Source organism: Achroia grisella, unplaced genomic scaffold (genome assembly GCF_030625045.1).
Source record: "Achroia grisella isolate CSIRO2021 unplaced genomic scaffold, CSIRO_AGI_Agris_v1 utg660, whole genome shotgun sequence".
Taxonomy (NCBI): domain Eukaryota; kingdom Metazoa; phylum Arthropoda; class Insecta; order Lepidoptera; family Pyralidae; genus Achroia; species Achroia grisella.
In genome coordinates, this window is record NW_026712984.1 from 1,209,983 (window position 1) to 1,234,475 (window position 24,493).

The 24,493-nt window shown below is 35.1% G+C and overlaps 1 protein-coding gene across 1 annotated transcript; it reads right to left on the reverse strand.

The window, feature by feature from the left end:
- Nucleotides 1-367: 367 nt before the first annotated feature.
- Nucleotides 368-24,440, reverse strand: LOC131849888 (5-oxoprolinase). Its single transcript, XM_059200029.1, is given in 29 exon segments — nucleotides 368-780; nucleotides 999-1,077; nucleotides 1,906-2,026; nucleotides 2,560-2,695; nucleotides 3,018-3,110; nucleotides 3,703-3,834; nucleotides 4,152-4,263; nucleotides 4,942-5,075; nucleotides 5,850-5,960; nucleotides 6,384-6,481; nucleotides 7,413-7,588; nucleotides 8,714-8,826; nucleotides 9,888-10,035; nucleotides 10,367-10,511; nucleotides 11,162-11,294; nucleotides 11,925-12,066; nucleotides 12,288-12,433; nucleotides 12,949-13,100; nucleotides 13,579-13,712; nucleotides 14,183-14,250; nucleotides 15,027-15,166; nucleotides 15,773-15,925; nucleotides 16,631-16,738; nucleotides 17,376-17,473; nucleotides 18,518-18,719; nucleotides 19,455-19,737; nucleotides 20,449-20,640; nucleotides 22,060-22,240; nucleotides 24,273-24,440. Coding segments are annotated over 28 exon segments (3,867 nt in total). The 5' UTR covers nucleotides 22,228-22,240; nucleotides 24,273-24,440; the 3' UTR covers nucleotides 368-630.
- Nucleotides 24,441-24,493: the final 53 nt, after the last annotated feature.

The following is a 24,493-nucleotide window of genomic DNA, read 5'->3' on the forward strand; positions in this document are numbered from 1 at the left end:
AATTAATTTTAATCTTTAATTGTTAGATCGTATATATTCTAGATTGCACTTTTAAATACATTAATCAATGCTTATAAAAATCCACTATATATGAAATACACACTAATTTATTTAATTTTCATATCTGTTTCTTTTCTTTTCACGACAGAACAGCAGAACTGTTCTTAGTGAAATTTTGTGTATAGATAGAGGGTATCCGCTAACTGACAGGCAAATTTTTATTTAAAAAATGCGGTATGTATAGTTATCTATATTGTACTTTATATTACTTTATTACTTGGCTTTATACAATGTAAAACTTGATTTCTTCAAATTTTACATTCCATTCGATGAGTTTGCAGATCAAAATGAGTTATAGCCCATTTTTGAAAATTACAAGTATTCGATTTATTTAAATTGTTCACTTTATAATTATGTTTATTTGAAACAAAGTGACACATACTACAGTTAAAAGGGATTTATCTGTTTCAGCTTTTATGGATGGAAGGTGTGAGTAATTAAACAGTGCCTTGGGAGCATTTTTATGCTAGAAAATTAATCACAATATGTTTAATTCATAAATAATCTTCTCATAACGCAGTGAAGTAAATTGTGAGAAGAAAATTTATAAAATCCTCAGTATATTAAACTTTATACCGACTCTTGTGCACTCCTGTATTCGTAGACACTGCCTCTTTCAAGGAACTCGCTATAGTGTTTGCTCCCAACGTTGTCTTGCCCGCTGGCATCTGTTGGACGTCCATAACCACCGCCAGCCGGAGAATTCATTATATATTTATCCTGTAAAACCATCATGTTGTACTAATACTTTTTGTACGTTTAATATCTTGATATTCATAAAGTCAGGCAAATATTCGACGCTGTTACGCTCGACTGTTACTCGACGGCATATATTATTTCTATCATATAGATAAATGTTTTATACCAATTAATTCTACCTTTCATCTCAAGAAAAAGCTGACAAGTCGCGTGAAACAGTTAGTATATTTAATGCTTACCCCAGGATATGCTTCTATAGATGCTTTCCCTCCGAGATTGATCAAATGTTTTATTGCAAGTTAATTCTCGCGCTTTCATCTCTGCAGAGTTACATTTGACACTTTACTGACTTATAACCCCCGTAAGTGAATATTTAATAATATAAGGTTGATATGAATTTCAGAGGTCAGGAATAATAAGTAAAAATTCAGTTCTTGAATCATAGCCTATTTTCTCCATGTTTTGAAAGAAATTTTCATGTATTATGATTACCTAATCAAACAAAACTCCTGAAATGTCTTATTCTACCTATTACTTTGTACATTCTATAAAATAATAATAATAATGTACGTGGACAATTCACACAGCGCCATCTAGTCACAAGCTAAGCAGAGCTCGTGTTATAGGTACTAGACAACCAATAGAATTACTTATTATTCATAATTTAATCATAGAGACGGCCGAAAATTATACGTAGAATGAATCTGTGACCACCGGAAATTGAGACAGTGTGTTTAAAATGTATATATAGGTTTTACAACAATCTCCCTTAGTCTGTACTCAATTTGCCAGAAAAAAAATTCAAATGTGTCATAAAATATTTTCTTTGTAAAAAAGCTTATAAAATGTTTTTGTAGAAAATATCTAACTTAAAATTCATAGCGCTGACAATGTTACCTGATTGAACGGAGATTAAGTGCGTAGTGGTTTCTATGTTGATTGTCGTCATGCCTAATTTTTGTTGTTAATTTTAATATAAGTACATCAATATTTATTTAAAAGAGCAGCACACAAGTTTCTTGCTTATTCTTCTTGTGGTGAATCTGCATTTCGAATAAGCGGTAGAATAAAAAAACTTGACTATTCAAAAGTGCTTATATTAAGTTTATTTGAATAAAGATTATTTCTATTTCTATAAATAAAAACAAGTGCTGAATACCGTTCATCCCGTAGGGCTGGAATGCGCGGCGTTCAGTGAGTACTGACAACTGTACGGTGCGCCGAAACACCAGCTCGCGGGTAACACCGTCTCCACCACGCCACTCGCCTGCAAGTAATAATAATATAAATTCTCACCACAATTCACACAGGCCATCTAGACTCACGCTATGCAGACTTTGTGTTATGGTAGTTGACAACTTATATAAATAAACAGATTTTTTCCTTGAAATTCCACTGATATCTCACCCTACAAACTTGAACATTGTCGAAATATTAAAAAAATAGTCCTCAAGTATGTAGTATATAGTCCTCACTAATTCTTGGGTTTAGTTTAGTTTAATTGTATTTCTTTATAAGGTAATTCCTGCCCTAAAAGGTATACAACGCAACTACCTAGAAGTCGTTGCCCCCAAAAGATGATGTCGGGGCGATGCCCCAGCCTTCACCCCCCTAGATGCACCCCTCTACCTGTTACCCAGTGTCAGTTAAGATGTATAAGGTAGGAATAAAGAAAGTTATAATTGTATATAGTATTAAATTAGTTAAATCTGCAAATTACGACAACCACGTTATTGTGAACAAGAAGCCTCAAGAACACAAAACACTCTAATGAAATTCTTCAAGAATTATTAGACTAACCTTTACCCCCGGAGCCTTCCCTCAAAGAGAACCTGGTGACCAGCATGGGATACCGTCGCTCCACGATCTCAAGATCAGTGATGCGCGTGTTAGTCATATGAGTGTGAACTCCACCAGCGCCGTGCCAACCTGGACCCTGGAACCATGTGCAGGAATAGGTCAAACATACTAATATTATAAACATGGAATTTGTGAGTGTGATGGATGGATGTTTTTTACTCTTTCACGCAAGAACTACTGAATGGATTTTAATGAAACTTTACAATAATCTAGCCATACATCAGAATAACACACACAGAGTGACATACTAATCACTCCACACTGCTACACTTTAGGTTTTCATTGCATTCGTGGGAAGCTAGGGTAAGTCGGTAGAAATCTATCTTAGATAGACAAAGATAGTTTATCTAAAAGAAAACAAGCGAAGTCCCTGGTATAAACAAATAAATACAACTCACAGCGCCGCTGCCACCGGCCACAGTTTCGTAGTAGCCCCAGCTCTGCTCGCCTAAGGTCAAGTTGTTCATGCAACCCTGAGATGCCGCACACACCTAAAGATACAATTTTTTTTATTATTTTACTCAATAATTTATTGTACTATTATTTATATAACTTTTTATCATTTTTAGAATCGATCAAGTGAGCATTGGATCAACAAAAAAATTAACTCAATCCAAATGCATTCCTATAAAAATTTTTCAACTATTGAAAGATACGTTACTGGTGATACATATGTTACTAGTTTTATCCTGTGGCACTCCTGGTTTGAAATACAGCGAGTAACATACTAGCTCATAATGTCAAATTATTTCGTCATGAATCATAAACATTAAGGTATATCAGCTAGTTTTATTATAATAGACACCTCTTTTTTGAAATAAAAGGAAACTAATATAATATTTCATATCCATTCTGAGATACACCTCTCACCTAGTTCAGCCGCCAAGTTTGCTTTGCAATCACTGTTATGCTTGTTGGGTCGATTAGGCAATGAAATTATAGGATAAGAGGCATGATATCTTAATACTCTGGAATGACAACGTATGAGTGGTGATGTGCCGCCACCAGAGGTGCCGCCAGCTTGTTTGTCATTCCAATTACAAAAAAATAAACTCCCCTCGATACTTCCATATTTAAACTCACCTGGAAAGCTTTGAGCAACACATCGACAATCCGTTGAGAAGTAAGCACGTTCCCGCCGACGACGGCCGCGTGCTCCGACGGGTCCAGAATAGACCCCGGGGGCACGATCACTTGTACCGGGTTCAAGCAACCCTTAATAACAATAACTATGTGTTGTAACAGTTTGTGATAAAGTTGAAGAAAATACAATAGATTAACCGAAACGTTGCGAAAATTTAATACCATATCTAACATAAAATTATTCGTGTTAAGAACCACTTTATCATCATGATACGTGATCTAGTCCTTATTTAATTGACATTAAAAAAATATCTATGAATGATTCCATTGAAATGGAATGTCAGAAAAAAATATATAATAAAGCAGTTTAAGCAACCTGTTTATACAAACAGAGCTAAAAACATTACACGTTCGTCAGCAGTTGATAAAAAATTGAGGTGGATTGTTACCTGATTGAGAGGTACGTCGTGTCCGACCATGCAGCGCAGACAGTATATGAGAGCAGAAAGTGTGATGGCGCGCGGGGCATTTAAGTTACCCCACACTTCTACTCCAGTACCACTGTAAACAATATCGGGCTCTTGTACTGACAACTACATACAAAAATATCATCATCGTTCGAGCCAGATATAGACCAGCAGAAAAATAGGTTCCTACGAGTATATTACAGGTCCCCTCCGATCGATCCCCCATCCAATTCAAACGGGAATCGAAATTACGACGGCCTGAGCCGAGTTCCGAACCCCTAGTGGTGCCCTCAGACTAGTCGTATCCGTCAGGCAGGTGCTGGCCTTTAGCCGCTCCATAAGTCCTTCCGTGGGTTTGGAGTGACATCTCCACTCGCCTCCTAATATCCGGTGAAGCTGTAAAGGCCAGCTGCGGCCAACAGCATTAGAGCAGTCCGAAAAAGAAAAAAGTATATTACAATAAATAATACATATATAGATGTCAAATTGAAATGTTTTTACTCATAAAATCTCCTACAAACCAATTTTATTACAATATTTCTTGCCTTTCCAATTAAGAAAACATCAGAGAAGAAAGGAACAAGTTAGTCATTTAATACTTTTATACACATTTTTTTTATAATATAAAGATAAATGTAAACTGCACTGTTGGCAAACCTTTCGGGCTCCATTTAATCCTTTATATTTGAAAACCTTGTAAAATACAAATACATTAAAAATATTATACTCAAAATCTTGTTCTTTTTCAATTTCAAACTATAATTACACTTACGTAAAGTCGCAAGTCGCACTACCATTATCCTTATCCAGAGTGACGCTGAGAACAATGGGTGTGCCATTGTCCATATATTCTGTCGCTTTGAGAACCGTAGATCCAGTTTTAGCTAAGGCATTTCTCGCAATTTCCTGGAACATAAGAAATTTCTTTGTAGAAAGAGTTGGTGCAACCTATAACACTGTGTCCTAAATTATAGATTGTATGAGGTTTTTTTTAATTCTACGGAATGATGCACCTACTGCGCTAACAACATACACTGGTGCGGTACTAGTATAAGATGCTAGAATGAGTGAAGTCAGGCCTACTTTTGCATTTATAAAACATACCCTGTTTAAAGTCCTTTATAAGTATAAGTCCTTTGAAATGTAAATTTGAAATAATTTCACAGCAGTGTGTCGTAATAATCGAAGACTTTTTACAGAGTTGCAGAATTGCTTGGTTTCATCAAGATTTCCATCAAGTTTTCCCCAATAAAGTGATCTCTCATAGAAGCTATCCCTGGTTATCACTTCCTATATATTTGACCCAACAGACTAAATCTAAAACATAATTCTTATTATTACATTTCAGGGGACTTATCGGCTACCCGGTTTTAGGTTAGGTTAGGTTATTTATAGTTTAGGTTATTGTAAGGTAAAGAATGAATACATTACAGGAAGTATGAAAGCAGAGCCAGTATCGCCTGTCTTGGTACTGGCACGTAATGCATAGAAATGAAGAAATATTTTAAAGTAATGTGGAATGTAATTCGGGCAGAAGAAAGCCAAAAGAGATGGATGGGCCGTGTGTGATATGACAAGAAAGGTGAGAGTGAATAATAAGATGACTGAGAACGTGAGAGATAACGTAGAAGATAGAAGAAGGTGATGATTTTTTTGTGGTTTTAGTATGAACAATATTACCTTGAGCATATCACGGACGGCAAGCTCTGCATTCTTCTGTATATGCGCCATGTATGCCTGCACCACCTCCAGTCCATACTGATCTATTAACTCGCCCACCAATTGAATACCCTGAAGAAACGAATCACTTAAACTGTAGTCGTCAATACCAATATTTTAAAGAGGAATGACGTTATTGTTCGTTTATTTGTTTGCACTGAAGAGGATCCGAAACTACTGGACCAATTAGAAAAGTTAGATCACTACATTAACCCTGATGAATATAGACGATAGTATATTCTCAAAAACGTTAAGAATCCATATTGATATTCTGATAATGTACGACACGTAACGAATAAAAAAAAATGCCTTTTATTAAAACTTCTGTGACAAAGTTATTAGAATTCAAATAGTTCTTAAGACTAGACTTTTACAAAGTGATCTACAGGCGCATCGCCTAACAATCTAATTTATAAGCTTTAATATTGCTTTCAATATAATATGACAGTGAAATAAAACGCGGTAATTGTATCATAGTTAGATTTCTGCACTTACTCTTTGGTTAGCGGCTACCTGCGCCTTCAAATCCGACAGGTTATCCGCCAGGTTCCTGGTGCCTGAGCAACCAGGCTCCTTACCGGGATTCATAAGCTCTAAAAACATTGATATTAGTATTAAACATTTATATAACAATCCGATATTATGCACACCTACATTAATGTGGATTTCCAAAAAATATTTTGTTTTAATTAATTTTGGTATCGATTTGTTTACGTGTCACGGGTAAACAGCTAACGGACACTGATGTATCTGAGCACCTGATCTAAATCGGTAGCCGCCATTCCGCCTTTAGCAAATGGCTCTGCAAGCTATTATCTCATTAGAAAATCGCAATGGTAGACTGTGTACTCAGTCTGCATAGTATAAATACCTCTATCTTACTTCTGAAATTCGAAATAAAAAGTATTTAAGAATTTATATACCATCGTCCATGGGTACTAACCCATAACGCAAGTTCTGCTTAGCTTAGACTAAATTGGCGCTGCGTGGATTATCCAGGGTAATTATTATTATTCCTATATATATATATATCTTATATATATAAAATTCTCGTGTCACAGTTTTCGTTCCCATACTCCTCCGAAACGGCTTGACCGATTCTCATGAAATTTTGTGAGCGTATTGAGTAGGTCTGAGAATCGGCCAACATCTAATTTTCATCCCCCTAAATGTTAGGGTTAGTCCACCCCTAATTTTTTTTTTATTTTAAGACAAAACAACGTTTTACGGGACAGCTAGTATATGTATATATATGTCCCTTTTTACGGGGGTAATACTTTCAAACACGTGCCTTAGCCAAACGTGGATGAATTATATGATGAAGAAGAAAGAAATTTTCTTACTATACGGCATGTGTTGAGAATGACGACTTTTGTAAAAGTTCTATTGTAGAAGAGGGGATCTATTATTATGCCAACACTTGAGGCCAAGTGGAAGCGTTTTTTTGCTTGATAATGGAATTCCTATTACCAACAAACAAAAACGGTTCCACTCCACTTGTAGGTGTATACAAAAGTAAATTACGTTCGACAAGCGACTCCTCGTTGAATCGGCCGCCGTCTACGAGCAGCATGGATTTAAAAGCAGCGCCCTCCTGCGCCAGGCTGACGGAGTGAGGCGGCATCGAGCCGGGTGTGAGGCCACCGATGTCTGCGTGGTGACCGCGAGACGCTACGAAGAAGATAGGCCGCCCGGCCGACCTGACGTAAGAGAATTATTATATTAATACGTGAAGCAAAAACTTTATACACATAGTTCTATTTATGTATATGTATTCTATTTATATGTATGTATATATATGTATGTATATATATATATGTGTATATTAATGGTATTTGTATGTATATTTAGTATTCATATAATATCTAACTTTCCCTTACCCAATGCTTCTATCTCCCTGGTTGTCTGTAAGAGATTGCTTTAAGCGATAAGGCCGCCTTTTGTTTGCATATCCTTCTTTTTTTTATTTCCTTTTTGTAATTATTTGTTTCTTTTATGCACAATAAAGAGTTTTATTATTATTATTATTACAAAACTTACGCGTATAGAGGAGTAAAGAATTAATATAAATGTAGTTTATGTAAAGAAGTGCAGAATGCACTTAACTTAACATGAATATTTTTTTAATAATGCGTAATAATTACTCTAAATTAATAAAAACACATCAACACTACCATGTATATTTGACACGCACGCTTAGGCGTATTTGACAATAGAACCTTAAAGTTAGAACTTATAATTTAAATGATATATGATCGATTTTCGTAATAATAATATGTAGATAATCTGTTGATGTAAGAGTTTACCTATAAGTGATAAGTTACTTAAGTATATTCTTACAAAGTTAAAACTTACTTTTCCTTTTTGCACTTTAAAAAGAGTTTAGAAGAGTCACAAAGATACTTTTATGCATTTTGACATAAATCTATCACGATACAATTTGATCAAGGCGTCGTCAGCGTGTGACTACCTGAGACAGAGGTCTCACATATGTCAGTAGCAGATTGTAGGGTGATATATGACAGTGGTACATGTAATAAGCATTTAATCAGAAATAAGAAGAATTTAATCTAAGTTCTCCAGAATAACAATGCTTGAGGACTACCACGGTCATCACCTAACCATGTGCTAGTGATACTGTTAATGTACACATATAGACGACAGTTGTTTCACATCAGCTGAACCGGCATCTTGTTTACTGATCCATTACGAAAAAATTAAACAGATTTCCCTAGTGTCGGATCAAGTGTATATCTTTATTATATATTTTTAATAAATATATAATAAAGGTTATATATAATAATAATTGACGAAGTCATGCTTACTTGTGGAATACAGGTGTGATAACTGTAAAATCTGGAAGATGTGAGCCGCCTGCTTTGGGGTGATTAGCTAACAAAACATCACCGGGCTTCAAGGAATCACCGCGCACTTTCATCTGTAATACAATTAGATCATTCATAAATGACACATCTGATCACAATAGAGATATACTCCATTTAATATAATAGTCACACGTTTTTATAAATGCATTATAATCTTAATAAATATTATTAAAAATATTTTACGTTAATAATTCTATATATAACTGATTATGAAAGTATACATAAAAATTTAGGATTCCTCACACTCCTTGTCATACAATATCACACTTTCTCGACTCACTACCGCAGCCACTTAATGTGTGACGTAATAGAAATAGAAATAATCTTTATTCAAATAAACTTAATATAAGCACTTTTGAATAGTCAAGTTTTTTTATTCTACCGCTTATACCGCAATGCAGATTCATCACAAGAAGAATAAGCAAGAAAGTTGTGTATTGCTCTTTTAAATAAATATTGATTTACTTATATTTAATTAACAACAAGGATTAGGCATGCGACAATCAACATAGAAACCGCTACGCACTTAATCTCTGTTCAATCAGATAACATTGACAGCGTTATGAATTTTAAGTTAGATATTTTCTACAAAAACATTATAATATATGAATATCCCCCAAGGAGGTGGACACGTAGTTTAGAAATTGCTAGGGAAGCATAAGTGATACAAAAGCTGCTTGCTCCACAACATGTAACGAAACAATTTATGCTTCACATATATACGATTTTAATAGAAATATAAACACAAACTTTAATGGAATACAATTAATTTTAAGCATTATTGAAGAATATACTTTTTCGTAAAGGAATAAATCATTATCTATATTATTGTGATATACAAAAATCCCGAGTTAGGGTTCTGACAACACCAAAAACACGGTGAAACAATTAATATTTCTGACTGACTCTGCGATGTAATAAGAAAGCCATCCCTCAATTCCAATCCGAGAGACATTGAGAGGCTGTGATTTTTTAAATCACTAATCAAAAATTAATTATGCTATTGGTATACAAGCCTTTATTACCTAAAACTAAACAGAGAAACACATTTACCTTTGGTAATGTATGATTGGTAACCATCAAATAAACGATATATCTATCTATCTATGTCTACCTGGTACTGTACTGTCTCCTGCATGGCTCCGAGGTGCACGGGGATGTGTGGAGCGTTGGAAACCAGTCCGCCATCGGGACCGAACAACGCGCACGAGAAGTCGAGCCGCTCTTTTATGTTTACTGATATTGATGTGCGTTGTAGGACCCTGCAAATAATATTTCCCTTATATATACGAGACTAGAAGATACAATAGAGTTTCCGACATAATCAAAAGAATAGCACAGCTAAAGTGGCGTTGGAGCGGTTATGTCGAAGCAGAGAAAAGAGATATAAAATGTAAGGCAATGGCATTCCAGGCAAACCAGCTGCCAGATGGTCGGACGAAATCAAAAAGATTGTTTATATATATAGGCAATGGCATCAAGAAAGACATCAAGGCCATGAGGTATTAAGTACGTTAACAAACAAACAGACAGACAAGCATAATTTATAATATTAGTATGGAAGTACGGGTATATCAGGGAATACGAACTCACCTGCCCATTTGTTCCGCTATGGACATGAAACGATGCGAGAAAATGCTGAGCTGTATAGAATCAAGATCGGTAGTGACCCGCTTTGGTTGCCCCGTGCCCACTGTGATGCGAATATCGCCGTATTTTGTTATGTCAGCGCGGCAATCTAGGAAAAATAGATTAACATCATTTTGAAAGATTATTACATACTAATTATTCACGTCAAAATTTTAACAATCTTATCAACCTACTTCCAAAAAGGAGAGGGTTCTAAATTCGAATGAATTTTATTTTATATTACCTCAGAACTGTTCTCTACGTGAAGCGATATTGATTTTTTTTTTGGACGCTATCATTTCTGGTGCGTTCCTATATACATTTAATAAAGATCTGACCAATACATTTTCAGTATCCCTAATAATGCAATTGATGTCGGTGTTTTCGTGGCTTGAACAGAGTATTACATTATTTTAGCTATCGAACTATAGGCCATAACATTCTAATACAAAAAAGGTTAAAGTTTCTATGAATAAATTTCCCCTTTATATTATACTAGCTAACAGGCGCAACTTCGTATCTGTCACATTTTCCCGTTTATTCCAACACATTTCATTCCATTTTCATTTCATCGCGTAATGTAGCTATCCAACACAAAAATAATATTCAAAATTGGATCAGTAGTACCAGAGATTACCCTAAACATACAAATTAAGAAACTTTACATACTTTACTCTTCATAAATACACTTACGTAGATGTATTACGCCGACCCCAAGTAAATGTAATAAGGAAGAAGCAGATGATGATATATAGTTACCTGGTTCAATAAGTATAGTGGACAGACTGTCCATAATGATGGCTGGTCCGTAGATCTCTTGTTCTGGCAATAACTTCTCCAACTGATATATTGCAGTATCCTGATAACCACCTTCGAAGTATACCTTCACGGACTGTTTAGGACAGAATATTATTTTAATTATTTTTTTTTATATCACAAACAGGTGGCGAATATGCATACGACCTATCTGATTGGTAACGGTTACCGTAGTGTTATGGATGCTTATATCAAGGTGCAAATGTGCTTTGCGAATGCTTAAAAATCTTAATATATTGCTCATGAAAACCCTATGCTGCAGTTTGTAAAACGTAGGCACTTTATTCCACAATCCGAGTATAAGAAGTTCCTCTGAAACTGCATATGCTGTTTTCGAGTGCATACGATCACTCGAAAACCTAAGCTTTAATATGTAATATTATAATGATGACAATCTTATTAGAAAAGAGTAAGAGCAGATTCTTGTCTGTAGTTTTGAGTCCAAAATGTAATGTACATTGTGATAATGGTTTTTAAAGGTCTGAAATAAATAATTTAATTTGATTAACCATCTTTACATCATCCCGGAGTAAGTTTACCCTCTGAGGATGGTGCAGGAAGAGCAACTCCTCTCAGAGTGAACCTTTGCCTATACCTCTTCTCCAGCAGTAACTACACCTACATCTATGGATTTTTACCATTTATTGACTGGTAATCTACCACCTACGTTTCTACCAACCTACGTGTAACCTAAGTGCCTAATTACCTTTTCTGGTACTGGCTTAGTACCCTTCCCGCTAGGTGGCGCGACCTCTTCTGGCAGCTGGTTCACGGCGACACCACGCACGCGAATATCGTCCACTATTACATCACGCTCTGACAGTGTAAAGCCGAATTCGTTCTTATATCTAAAATGCAATAAAGTTCAATCTAGAATGTAATATATTATTTTTTTATTTATTTTTAGAGATTTTTATATTAGAGACTCACATACATCATCCGCCAAGCAGCTTGCTTTTATAAGTTGTCTAGTACCTATAGCTCAAGCTCTTCTCGGAACTAGATGGCGCTATGTGAATTGTCCAGGTTTTTGTTAATACAGTTCATAAGACATCCATTTTTATATTACCTGTTAACAAAAGCAGTGTAGAAATCGCCGTGGCGACAGGCCGTCGGTGAATTGCCAGGTATCGGGGAGACCATGAGAGCGCAGTCAGTACCCGCGTAGCGCAGATGTAGGTACGGTTCCGTTACTATTTGCGAGTCTACGAAACCCTGGAAAATAAATATAGTAGATTCATGAAATCCAGGAACACCAAGTGTACGAGAATATTTGTACAAGTATGAGATTTTGTACCTTTGGTACAAAGACATTTTAATTCTCGTATAAGTCTGCACAAGAGTTTGATCTACGAAAATCGGTGAAATGCAATCGGTAAGCGGAAACGTCTCCTATATACCTTACGAACATTACATTTTTCTTAAGAGAGTTGCGATACCACTCATGTGTTGCCATACCATAAGACTAACATATTACCACTCTTATTTTGTAATGCTACTGTTTAATATGTACGCTACAACAGAAACACAGCTTACAAAACAAATGTTTTATGGCTGAAATTTGTGAGACTGAGGTACCCACGAGGACATTTAGTCTCTACTCTCCTGTTTTATGTTTTACTTCCTTCTTTTGTTTTTTCCGCTCGCTTTCTCTCTCTCTCTCGCACACACCTATGCTCTTAAACAACGTTCCTCTTCAAACATCAACGTATCCACTCGCACATATATACCTGCGCACGCAGTTTATCTCGCGCGACGGCTGCGAGCACGTCTAATTGCATATCGAGACGGTGGAACTCGTCGGGGCAGTACCGCGCCGCGCTGGCCTGCTGCTCCTCCTGCACCACCTGCGCCAACGCCATGCCGTACGCCGACAGGATACCTACCCACAGATTACTATTTCCTTTTTTATGCAACTAGAATGGCAAACAATTTGACAGCCCACCTGATTGCCCTAATAGTCTTTAATGGCACCACAGACTTCACAACAACGGTTGGTACTATGTGGTTGGACGACATTCCGGAGACATTAGATGTCATCTTTCTGTACCTAGTAATTTCACCACCATATCTCGATCTTTATTAAAAATAAATATTATATTACTTACTTTTTTTTGTTTCTTACTAACTGAATAGATAAATAAATGAGTCACAGGTACTATACTAAATCTACTTAGGTAAAATGATAAACTCACGAAAGCTGTTCTGGTTTCCTGAGGCCTATACACTATGGTTTTTTTCGTCACTATTACAATCTTAGATGATGATGTCATGATTATGGTGGTGATGTCATAATTATGATGATGATGATGATATTGTCATGATAATGATGACAATGTTAGAGAGACGTGTCAGCTGACCTGCGTACTTGTGTACGAGCACAATCGAAGCCCCGAGTCGTCGTGCGACCGCGCACGCGTGTTGTCCGCCCGCGCCGCCGAAGCATGCCAGCGCATGCTGCGAAGCGTCGTGGCCTCGGGCCGTAGTCAGGGCCCTAGTATATACAGTAAATTTAATGTGATGCCCTTTATACGACTTCTGTGTTGCCATTCCACATTTCCACTCATACGCCACCTATTCTTTATTTTGGAAAATACACTATTTCCAAAGGTTGTCTTCTGGAAGAAATTGCGTTAGCGATGAGACTTTGTACTTAGTTTTATTTTTAATGTTTTAATTTTGTTCATGTCCTTCTATGTTAATAATAAAGCAATAAATAAATAAATTCCTGAGGACTAATGTGACGCCTGCATACCCTATAACGTTACTGATATACTCGTAAATCCCTTAAAACCGAAACATAACTTACTAGCGACCCTACTTAATTCGTAAAGGCTCAATTATTGTAGTAAGTAGTAATAGCTGTTTTAAGATAAAATATAACCAATGTTATTTGCTGATAATGTAGCTTAAAATATTTAAGAAGTAAAACATTTTCGATTTATGTTATTATATATTTCTTACCTGATCGGTCTGCACATTGCCTCATTAGCTACATTGATAAAGCCCATAGCCACTTCTTCCATAGACATCTAGAAGACAAATATAATATGATTTAATTATTTTTAAGAGTAGTCTTCGGAAATGACGCGTATACATAAAAACATTTTTCATATCACAGCGTGAGTGACTCAAGTCAAAAATATTATTTATTTTTTCTAGACTATTCTAATACTGTTGCCTGTAAATGGCCTTAACAATTTCACTGCGCACTAAGGTGAATGTTTACTGTACTACCAATCCTAGATTTGCGTTTTCCAACCTCATTGCAAGGTATTATTGATATAAGGATACTCAAGTCCTACCAGAAGGATACTCTACCAACACAAACACTAAAAGTTCCAACCATGGCTTAGGTCAGTGATTCCCAAAGTGGTCTATATCGACCCCTAGAGGTCTATGACAAACTGCAAGGGGTCTACGACAGTCGTCATCTTGTCGTTTTTACTTTATATTTTTAACACTAAACTTTACTATAGTTAAAAATTTACAAAAAAAATCAATACCAGGTAAGAATGGGGGGTCTACCCAAATACGAAAAATATGGCAAGGGGTCTGCGACACAAAACAGTTTGGGAACCTCTGGCTTAGGTTATACTGTCTCTATTATGTTAAAAATGTGACATACTCATCTTCACAGTGGAATCTCAAATGGGGTAACTAGAGGTATACCCAAACTTCGTATTTTTTACACTTCGATAATCAATACTTAAGAAAAAGGTTGAAGGTTAGGTTACATTACAATTATTCTTGTAAAACATATTTGTTACACTTCATGTTCTTGTAAATCATAGAGACAGCTACGTACCTCTTTGCCACCATCTTGTCTCAAAAAACTGTTGATATGGTCTGTCATCTTCTTGAAAGCGCTCACAGTGGAATCTCTATCGAGTGGCTCATTTTCGGTTGGTCCGAATATTTTAGGGAAGTATTCTGGTAGAAGACGACCTGGTGGAATAAAATTAATTTATTGGAATTAACTAAATTAAAAGTATGAAATTTTCTTTTCTGATATTGCAGTGAAGGCAACAGTGATAACAAATCAAATATTATCAGAGAGATGGTGGTGGGCTCGATGGATTAAAATTTGGCCACGAAAAGTGAGCACATTAATTCTTGCGTTGATCATTGAGTACTGCCACATTTCTGACCGTTCGTTTCAATAGTCAAGAAGATATAACACAAGCTTTGGGTAGCTTAACTTGGGACTAGATGGCGCTATGTGAATTGTCCTGAGATTATTATTATTATATAAAGCCGAGTGGTTGAAATGAGCATGAATTCTACAGTTTTGGAAAATACTAATGTACCTATCTACAGTACAGGTGAAATAATTTAAAAATTAATTTCGTATATCTAGAGATACGTAGTAGTGATGAACATGTGTTATATTGTGTTGCTAATTCTGCTGACGGCAATGATGAATAGATCGTGGTTAAAAGTAACGGTAAAGATATTCGTGATGTTGGCGAAGGCTGTAGTGGTGACAGCGTTGGTGATGATAAAAAGGTCTTCATCAAGAGTATCACGTTCAGAAACGGTGGTGGTGCGTACCGAGCAGCAGGTTGGCATCGGTGAGTGCGAGCGGGCCTCCCTTGCGGTAACACGCGGGCCCGGGCTCCGCCCCCGCGGACTCCGGCCCGGCCACCAGCAGCCCCGACCGGAAGAACAGCATCGAACCGCCACCAGCCGCCACAGTGTTTATATCTGAACATAGACATTTCTTTTATTGGAATTATAACAACGTGACGGATCACATGATTGCAACTCGTAAGTTTATACGTAAACGGCTGTATGTATCTAACATGCGGCACTAAGTACTGTATTAACGGGTTAGGGCTATCTCGGTGCTTAAGATACCTGTAGCATTGCAACCTGCATGGATTTCTTTTGCTCACCCTTTTTATAGAGATCAATGCCTAAAATTTTTTAAATTTGAAAATTGTTTTTTTTTTTATTTTTGTTTTTATAATTTAGTTATTTGATGTAATTGTATATTCTAATTTCATATTGTACGTCCGAAATGGATAAACTGGTCGTGTCCATATATGATGTAACACAGTTATAGACAATAAATGCTTATCTTATCTAATTTAAAGTTTGGCTTAAAGTTTAGTCTTGCGATAGACACACACTATAATTTATTGTCTGTCCTGACCACAAACAAACAGACTTCAATCTCAATATTAAGTTAGGCCTCATTAACCCATTTATATATGGTCCCATTAAAGTTAGCACCAACTATCAAATATAAAAAATCATTTCAAGAAGTTAATTTAGCTAAAAAGTCTAATTTTTACAATTCTTCACCTCTATTTTTAAAGTTAGAAGTATATATCTTCGATTTTTTATTATATAATATAACTAGATATGTCACAATATTATTCATTGACGTTTGTTGACAGTACTGACCAAGCTGCGGCGCCTGTATGGTGACTCCAGCTGTCGTTGCCTCGTGTACGTGCTCCAACGTGCCTGCGTACCGGGAGACATCTGTTGATGTACCGCCCATGTCGAAACCTAGGATTTAAACAACACAAGTGTACAATGTTTCTTTTTAGAAATCCTGGTTTAAAACTTACCATACGATTTGGCATATCGAACTGCATTATATGCGGCAAATCGTCAGGCCTATAGGCCATGAACGCTATATTATATATACATATACTATTTATCCACAAAAAGAGAGGATTGATAGTAATTACTCTAATTGCTAGATATATGTCAGTGATTCGTAATTATTATTAAAAACTAGCTTTTACACTCTACTTTGTTCGCTTATGTTCATTTTGTAAAATTAAAGGCCAATATCTTCACATTTAACATACTTCTGGAGGTTAAAAATAACAAATATGCTTTACTTGTAAACAATAATTCCGCAAAGTTAGAAGAAAATCGGATTAAATAAAGTTTTATCAAATATAATATTCTTTCCCAACCGCAACTTTATAAGTTTAAGAAAAACAAGCCCATACATGTCTCTTCGATTCTATTTATAATTTTATATTCATAACCATAGTTCATCATTGAACCAGAGGTTTACGTGTGAAAGCTTAACAAACAAATTCACTTTATCATTTACAATAATATACTTTACGGAAATAGTTTAAAGGACAAAATAGGTGTATATAAAAGAAAACAAATATAATAATAATACCTATCACAGGTAGACCAGTCTCCTTCTGATATGACGTCATAGCATATCCAACTACTCCACCGGCCGGCCCAGACAGAATAGCACGGGACCCATTGAAGCTAAAACATAACATTCACTTTCAAGATTATACTAGCTGCCCGCCCCGGCTTCGCTTTAAAACATTTGAACGTACAGACAGGAGCAACTTTGTTTTATACTAAAGACTTTGCTTTAAAGAAGATATAATTTATTTGTACAATATAAATACAATATAATTAATATGTGAATATTATTACATTCACATATAATTATAATAATCTCTAGATAATTCACACTGCGCCATCTAGTCCCAAGTTAAGCTAAGCATCTAAAGCTTGTGTTATGGGTACTAGAAAACTGATACAAATATATAGATATATATTTTTTTCGTAAATACATACATATTATACATAGAAAATACTCAGACCGATACAATCATACTCATGAATACAAATGTTAGTGCCGTGCGAGGAATCGAACCCGCGACCATCTGTAGGAAGGTGATGTAAATTATTTACTTACATATTATTTTCTTTTATTCCATTCATGCGCTATCTATTAACTATTCTACAAACAAGCATACAGAGGGCTGTATGCTTGTTTGTAGATACATATATAGGTAAACATACAAGATAAATATATTACTCACCTTTACATCACATAGTTGAGTAAATCCTATTATTAGGGGGAAAGGGATTGTTAGTAATGTGAACTCATGACCCCATTACTAACAATGTACTATGTCAGGTTGACCTCCACGCGGTTCCCCTGGAAACCATCGTGATAACCATGGCGAATTTACCACGATGGGCTAACTGACCTGACCTCATGCTCATCTTGTCATCCTTCACTGGTGCCCCGCCAGCGTAAACCGTTAGCACAGGCGGGTGCACCATTCCACTATCATTCACAAAAATAAAAATCGTATTATTAATATTATAAACCCGAATGTTTGTGAGTATGGATGTTTTTTTACTCTTTCACACAAAAACTAATTAACCAATTTTGATAAAACTTTACAGTAATAAAGCTTATGCATCAGAATAACATATAGGCTATATTTTTTATTGAAATTTAGCGCCGATGAATCCGCGAGCACAGCTAGGAAAATATTGTACACTTACAAATTCATAGGAGTAAGTCCACCATCAGATTGCATAAATAAGACATTGGTATTAGCGAGGTCGTTGGTGAAACCCCCAGCGAAGCCTCGGACGTAGTCGCGGATGTGCGGGGTGAGGTACGCATCCGCACTCGCTGTAAACCCACGTGGTACCATGCGCACCATCGACGTGACAGAGTGAGACAGCGATACTTGATTGAAGCCTGTATATTAAATAAATATAATTAGAACATACCATAGAATGTTATTTGAAAAAACTATGCATTACTTATAATTTATCTATGACTAGCTGCACCCGCGACTTCGTCCGCGTGGAATTTAACTTTATTTTTCTAAAATAAAAGTTGCCTAAATTACTCCTTATTTTTACAGCTACCAGCCAATAAAAGTCCCGTCAAAATTGGTCCAGCCATTTCTGAGATTAGCCGAAACAAACAGACAGACAGACAAAAATTTTAAAAAATGTTATTTTGGTGTATGTACCGCATTTATATTCATATGCATGTAGTAAAAAACGTTTATTTCAATATTACAAACAGACGCTCCAATTTTATTTATATGTATTCATGCTGAAATATGTATATTTGTGTAATATATTTGATTGTTAAAATGTATCAAACATAGACAATCTTTGTCATTAGTAATCTTCCCAAACGCCATGAAATTCAGTCACATTGGTAGATTATTAAATATGTATAAAATATATTATGGAATAAATAAACATAACTATTCTTTATTCCTCCATGAAGCTAGAGTATGAGAAGCCAGCTCCTTTTCATCTTCAGGGCCTCATAAAATAAGAATAGAGGAACAAAACATCACACCAGGTAAGAAAAAATTGGTGCCCCGCCAGCGCCCAACAGTTAGCGCAAGCGGGTACACCATTCCACTATCATCCTTAAAAAAAAATATATATTCCATAAGTCAAAGTAACATACCTAAATCAGTTGCGATCTTCCCTATTCTTATTTCATGATCATGATATGTGTAGCTGTGTGCAAGTACAACAGCAATACTATCTATCCCTCTCTGCTTCAATGCTCTTAAATCATTCCGTACTGCTTCCTCATCAATGTCCTTGACGATAAGCATCTTCTCTCCAGTGGTACCAGTAACTGATGGCCATGATTTCTTCATTTGACATCTATCTTCTAAGGCTGGTATCACACGACAGTCGATTTCTACTACCTCCGTATATAAAACACTGGGGCGTTTTATGTCCTGAAAATGTATTCAGCAGGTTCTGTAAAATAACTCTGATATTTCTTATAAAAAATGCATTTGGATATCTAAGGTTGGTATAAAGTCATTTGTATAGTATTATAAGGGGAATACGAACATTATAAATGCATTCAAACTGAATATGCATCTCTCTAAAAGCGTGGATAGAGACTATTAATTTCATTGCTAGTAAGATACACTGTTAGCTCAGAATTTACGGATAGAAGCTGGTATAAGAATGAAGCGAGGAAGAACAATACATAGGTGAGATCTCACTCGTACGTACACCTCTACTTGAGTAAACAAACAGCTTCCTATAAAGTTGGAAGTGTGTTTCAGTATAGTTTGAAAATATGTATGCAAGTATAGTGAACTATAATAACTGAGGTAGACTTCGGTGCCAAGAAGTTTGCTTTCTAAAATGTATTTCTCACTACATTACATGTTCATTACAACTCACTACCTTATTAGTCCTTTAATCTAAATAGATTAAAGGACTAATGACGTAGTGAGTTCAGAGGACATATGACATCTTCAAAATAGCAAACATGAACTGTGGTATAAATTTTACATATTAATGTAATAGTTGTGGTGCTGTTCACATGAACACAAGGGATATTTACCACTTACCATCATGTGGACGGACAGTTTATATCCAACTTGTTAATTATTCACCAATTTCCAGCAACTCACTACAAATTAAGTACTCACCAACTGAAATATATGGGGTCTTGCTTGATTACCAATGTACAGTAGATCCTTGAACCCTTTGTTGATTACTAGTGCCATTTTGGCCCCTTTTCTCTCTAGAAGTGCATTAGTGGCGACTGTGGTGCCCATTCTTATTGATTCAATGAGAGATGTATTTACTTTACCATCTTTGTCTAGAGCATTACCAGTTTCCTGTGAATCAAGTGGAAATAAAAAAAATAACAATTATTTGTAGTTTATGATACAAATTATATTTAAAATGTGGAGTTATAAATCAGTACTTTAACATTGGGAGGGTCTGGAGTCTGAACTAGGTCGAACCCCGTGTTACAGATCTCTAGGCTCTCCCTGGGCTGTGGACAGTGAAGGAAAATAAATTGCACTGGCTTCAAATGATATGATAAAACCTGTACTAGTGGTGTACACAAGAGTATAAACAGAGGTGAAGTTAACAACTAAATTGCCCATCTTATGACCAGGTGAACTAATAATTGTCATTTTTCACCAGGAATTATCCAGTTTTTATTGTATTGGTCATAATTGGTTTTAAATTTTAGTAATAGTAGTTTTATACTTTACAAATAGATACAATCTCTCTAAAACTAGACATTTAATTCCATATATGTATTTAGGTATTTGAGTTGAATACAGTTTATTTATGATCCTAAAGTAGGTAAATTTCACATCTACATATACAATGATCATTGTACAAATAAGTTATATCAAATACAAAATGGCCTTGGAGATTTCTACCAGACAATTTATAGATAAATTTATTCTTTTATATGATTGTAAATAATTTTTGTTTAGCTAGAATTTATCAAAAGAGAGGTCTTCAATTACATTATGTCTAATATTATACACAATTAATAATTGAGCATAGTTCATTGATTCATAATAACTGAATGCCACCAGGAACAGTTTAGTCACTGTAGTCAGTTTGATGCTTAAGTTTCTATAAGATCAACCAATATTTGAGCGTTTTTTATACCAGTGCTGTACATGAAATATGAATTTAATATGACATGTTGTCTGAAATAGCTAGGCAGGAGGGGTATCATGGACATCATGTTATCATGATACAATAACGTCCACAATGTTGTTCATGTATGTAGGTGACGCAGGTCAGCTTGTTTACCATTCCTATTACAAAAAAATAACAGAGTTAAATACAATAAATAAATAAGTACACAGATATTACACTGTCACACCATTTGCCATTACGCAATTTGATTTGACATATTCTGGTTTTTAGAGTGTGATATATCCTGCTTGTGTAGCTGATGGAGGTGCGAATGATAACAGAATGATGACGTCCAGGTAGCCTATTGTAGCAAATTCGGCAGAAATTAGCCACAAGTCATTCCAGACCAAAGAGAGTACATTGCTAGCACTGGAAAAGAACATAATTACTATTATAATATAAAATAGTAACTTTTACGCTCTCCCACCTTCTTTCCCTTTATCCAGCAGATCATATATGCCTTATACATTTTATTTATAGGAAATTTTTGAGTTCTCCAGCTCTTCATTATACAATGTCAAACTTTCTTGTGGTGTAATTTATGGTGAATTGGGCCCCTAAGGGGATATAAGGGGGTTCACTCTCACCTCTTGTAAAATCCTCCTAATAGCCTCTCTAGGCGCATCATCATAGTTCTGTGGGTCGACTGACAGCAACTTCATGACACGCACTTTGCCATTGGGGCAGCGAGCAAACACATCAGTAAAGGTGCCTCCACGATCAATGGCAAATTGGAAGCCTTTTGGTGGACTCATTGTGTGATATAATCTGTGGAGGAATAATTTTACATACATGACTTTTTTTTTAAACCAATAAAGTATTTATTGTCATATACCTATTTTTTTAAGAATATCATTACTATAATCCATTATATTTTTGTTGATAAATTATATTTGTAAAAAATTTTGAATGTAGTAGTTATATGCTTGTGCATGTACAATTTAATCTAATCTACAATAATAAAATATAATAAATATACTTAAGCAATTTTTAAAATTATGTCATTTTAAATACTATTATATTGCATTCTCAATAAACTGATTACTAAGAAAACTGCACCCACAGATGCAACTGTCTGTTCCAACCTTAACATTGGTAAAATCATTGAAACTCAGATGTAGCCATACTATAAACAAAATAAATATTATATTACTAATATATTATACTTTAAAAATTAGATATCCATACAATATTTGTACTATTTGTTTTACAAAAATAAGCATATAAAGTTGAACAAAAACTCTTTAAAAATGCATCAGGCAAGTTTCTCGCTGATTATTATTGGGTAAATCTGCATTCTGAATGTGATTGTAGAGTAAAAAAAATAATGCTATTCAATAGTATTAATTCTATTTGAATAAAGAAGTTATGAATAGACTCTAAAACTAGATAAACCTAAATAATAAAAAATAATCTTTCACCATTAGAATACTACATTATCTCTAAGCATCGTAGGCTATATTAGATATAAAAATTTGCTATAAAATGTGAAACAGGGACAATATGCTAATATGTTATTAAATCTCAGTATGTTTATGTGTATATTACTCATTTAAGTATAAATGGACTATAAATGGACATTAAACAATGTGCATTATAATGATAAAAGTTACCAAAAAATTCTTAAACAGTTCACCAAAATTATATCATGGTATGATTTTAAGCAGTACTGTTTAAGGCCCATTTTTAAATTTCCCTGTGTTATGATTTTTTCGTATTCATATTCATCGCTCATGGTAAGCCTCCTGGACCACTTTCCACATAAGACGTGGCATGATCAAGCTCAGAATATAGATTTGGAGCTATAAGAACCCGTAAGCCTTTGCCCAACAGTACAACACAAATTAGGGATTTAAAAAAAGTATATATGATTTAGTGCAGTGATTCCCAAAGGGTCTATATCGAGCCCCAGGCAAGGGGGTCTACGACATATAAAAGTTTAGGAACCTCTGATTTAGTACAATAATTAATAATAATCTTAGGTATTTTAAGATAATGCAACTTACAGTTCAACTATACAGATATGCCTGCTACAAATGACAGTGTGAACTGTGTAGATGAAAACAACACTACTGTTTAGTGAAACAAGTTTTTCATTCTTATCTTTTACAACTCAGACTCCAGAGATAACCATTACCTAATAACAATAGGTTTATATTGATATACTTAGATGATAAGAGTCATTGCAAAATGTTATTAGCCAAATTGCTTCTTATTACAAATGACTGGAGTTCATAATTCACAAATTAGCTATTTTAGTTAAATAAAAAAATAGGCAAGTTTGTTAAAATGATTTATTGTAGAGGATTTAATGTTAGTTAATATATGTATATGGAATTTTGTTTTATGGTTTAATGTTATTGAGGCGGAGCGATCTTGATTTGCACTCTTTGTAACGGTACTCCTTCGAAACGGCATCACCGATCGAGACCAAAATTTCATCGAAGGTCGATCCTCGGGCCATCGTTTACCACTCAAAAAAGTTCCGATCGGTCAAGGTAGTTTTTAAGAATAAACGCGCTCCGCTCAACATTTGACACGTTGTGTGTAAACAACATGCCGCATGCCGATAACAAACCTAATATTGCTTATTAAGTCTATATTTGTTTATCTTGGAATAGCAATACAAAAATATTTAATGACATATTTGTAGGATAATTTGACCAAGGCAATCTGCGCAAGTCGTTATGTACCACGATAGATAGTGCGTGAAATAAATAAGACAAATAGGAATATTATAGGTAGGTACAAAAAATATAAAATGGAAATAAAGGGCAAGCGTTATTTGGCTACTACTTACTATATATAATGTAATATTCTATTTATATTACAACAGCAACTAATCACATATTAGATATGGGGAATGACTATGCAATATTATTGCTTTATGGCTTCTTTATTTAACAATTTATAATTATAGAAATGTTTCAAACTAAATAAACATTCAAAACTCCCCTAACTTTTTACAAATAGTATTGCCAGAAAAGAGAGGTGATGAACTGAACTGTTATTAAAACATAA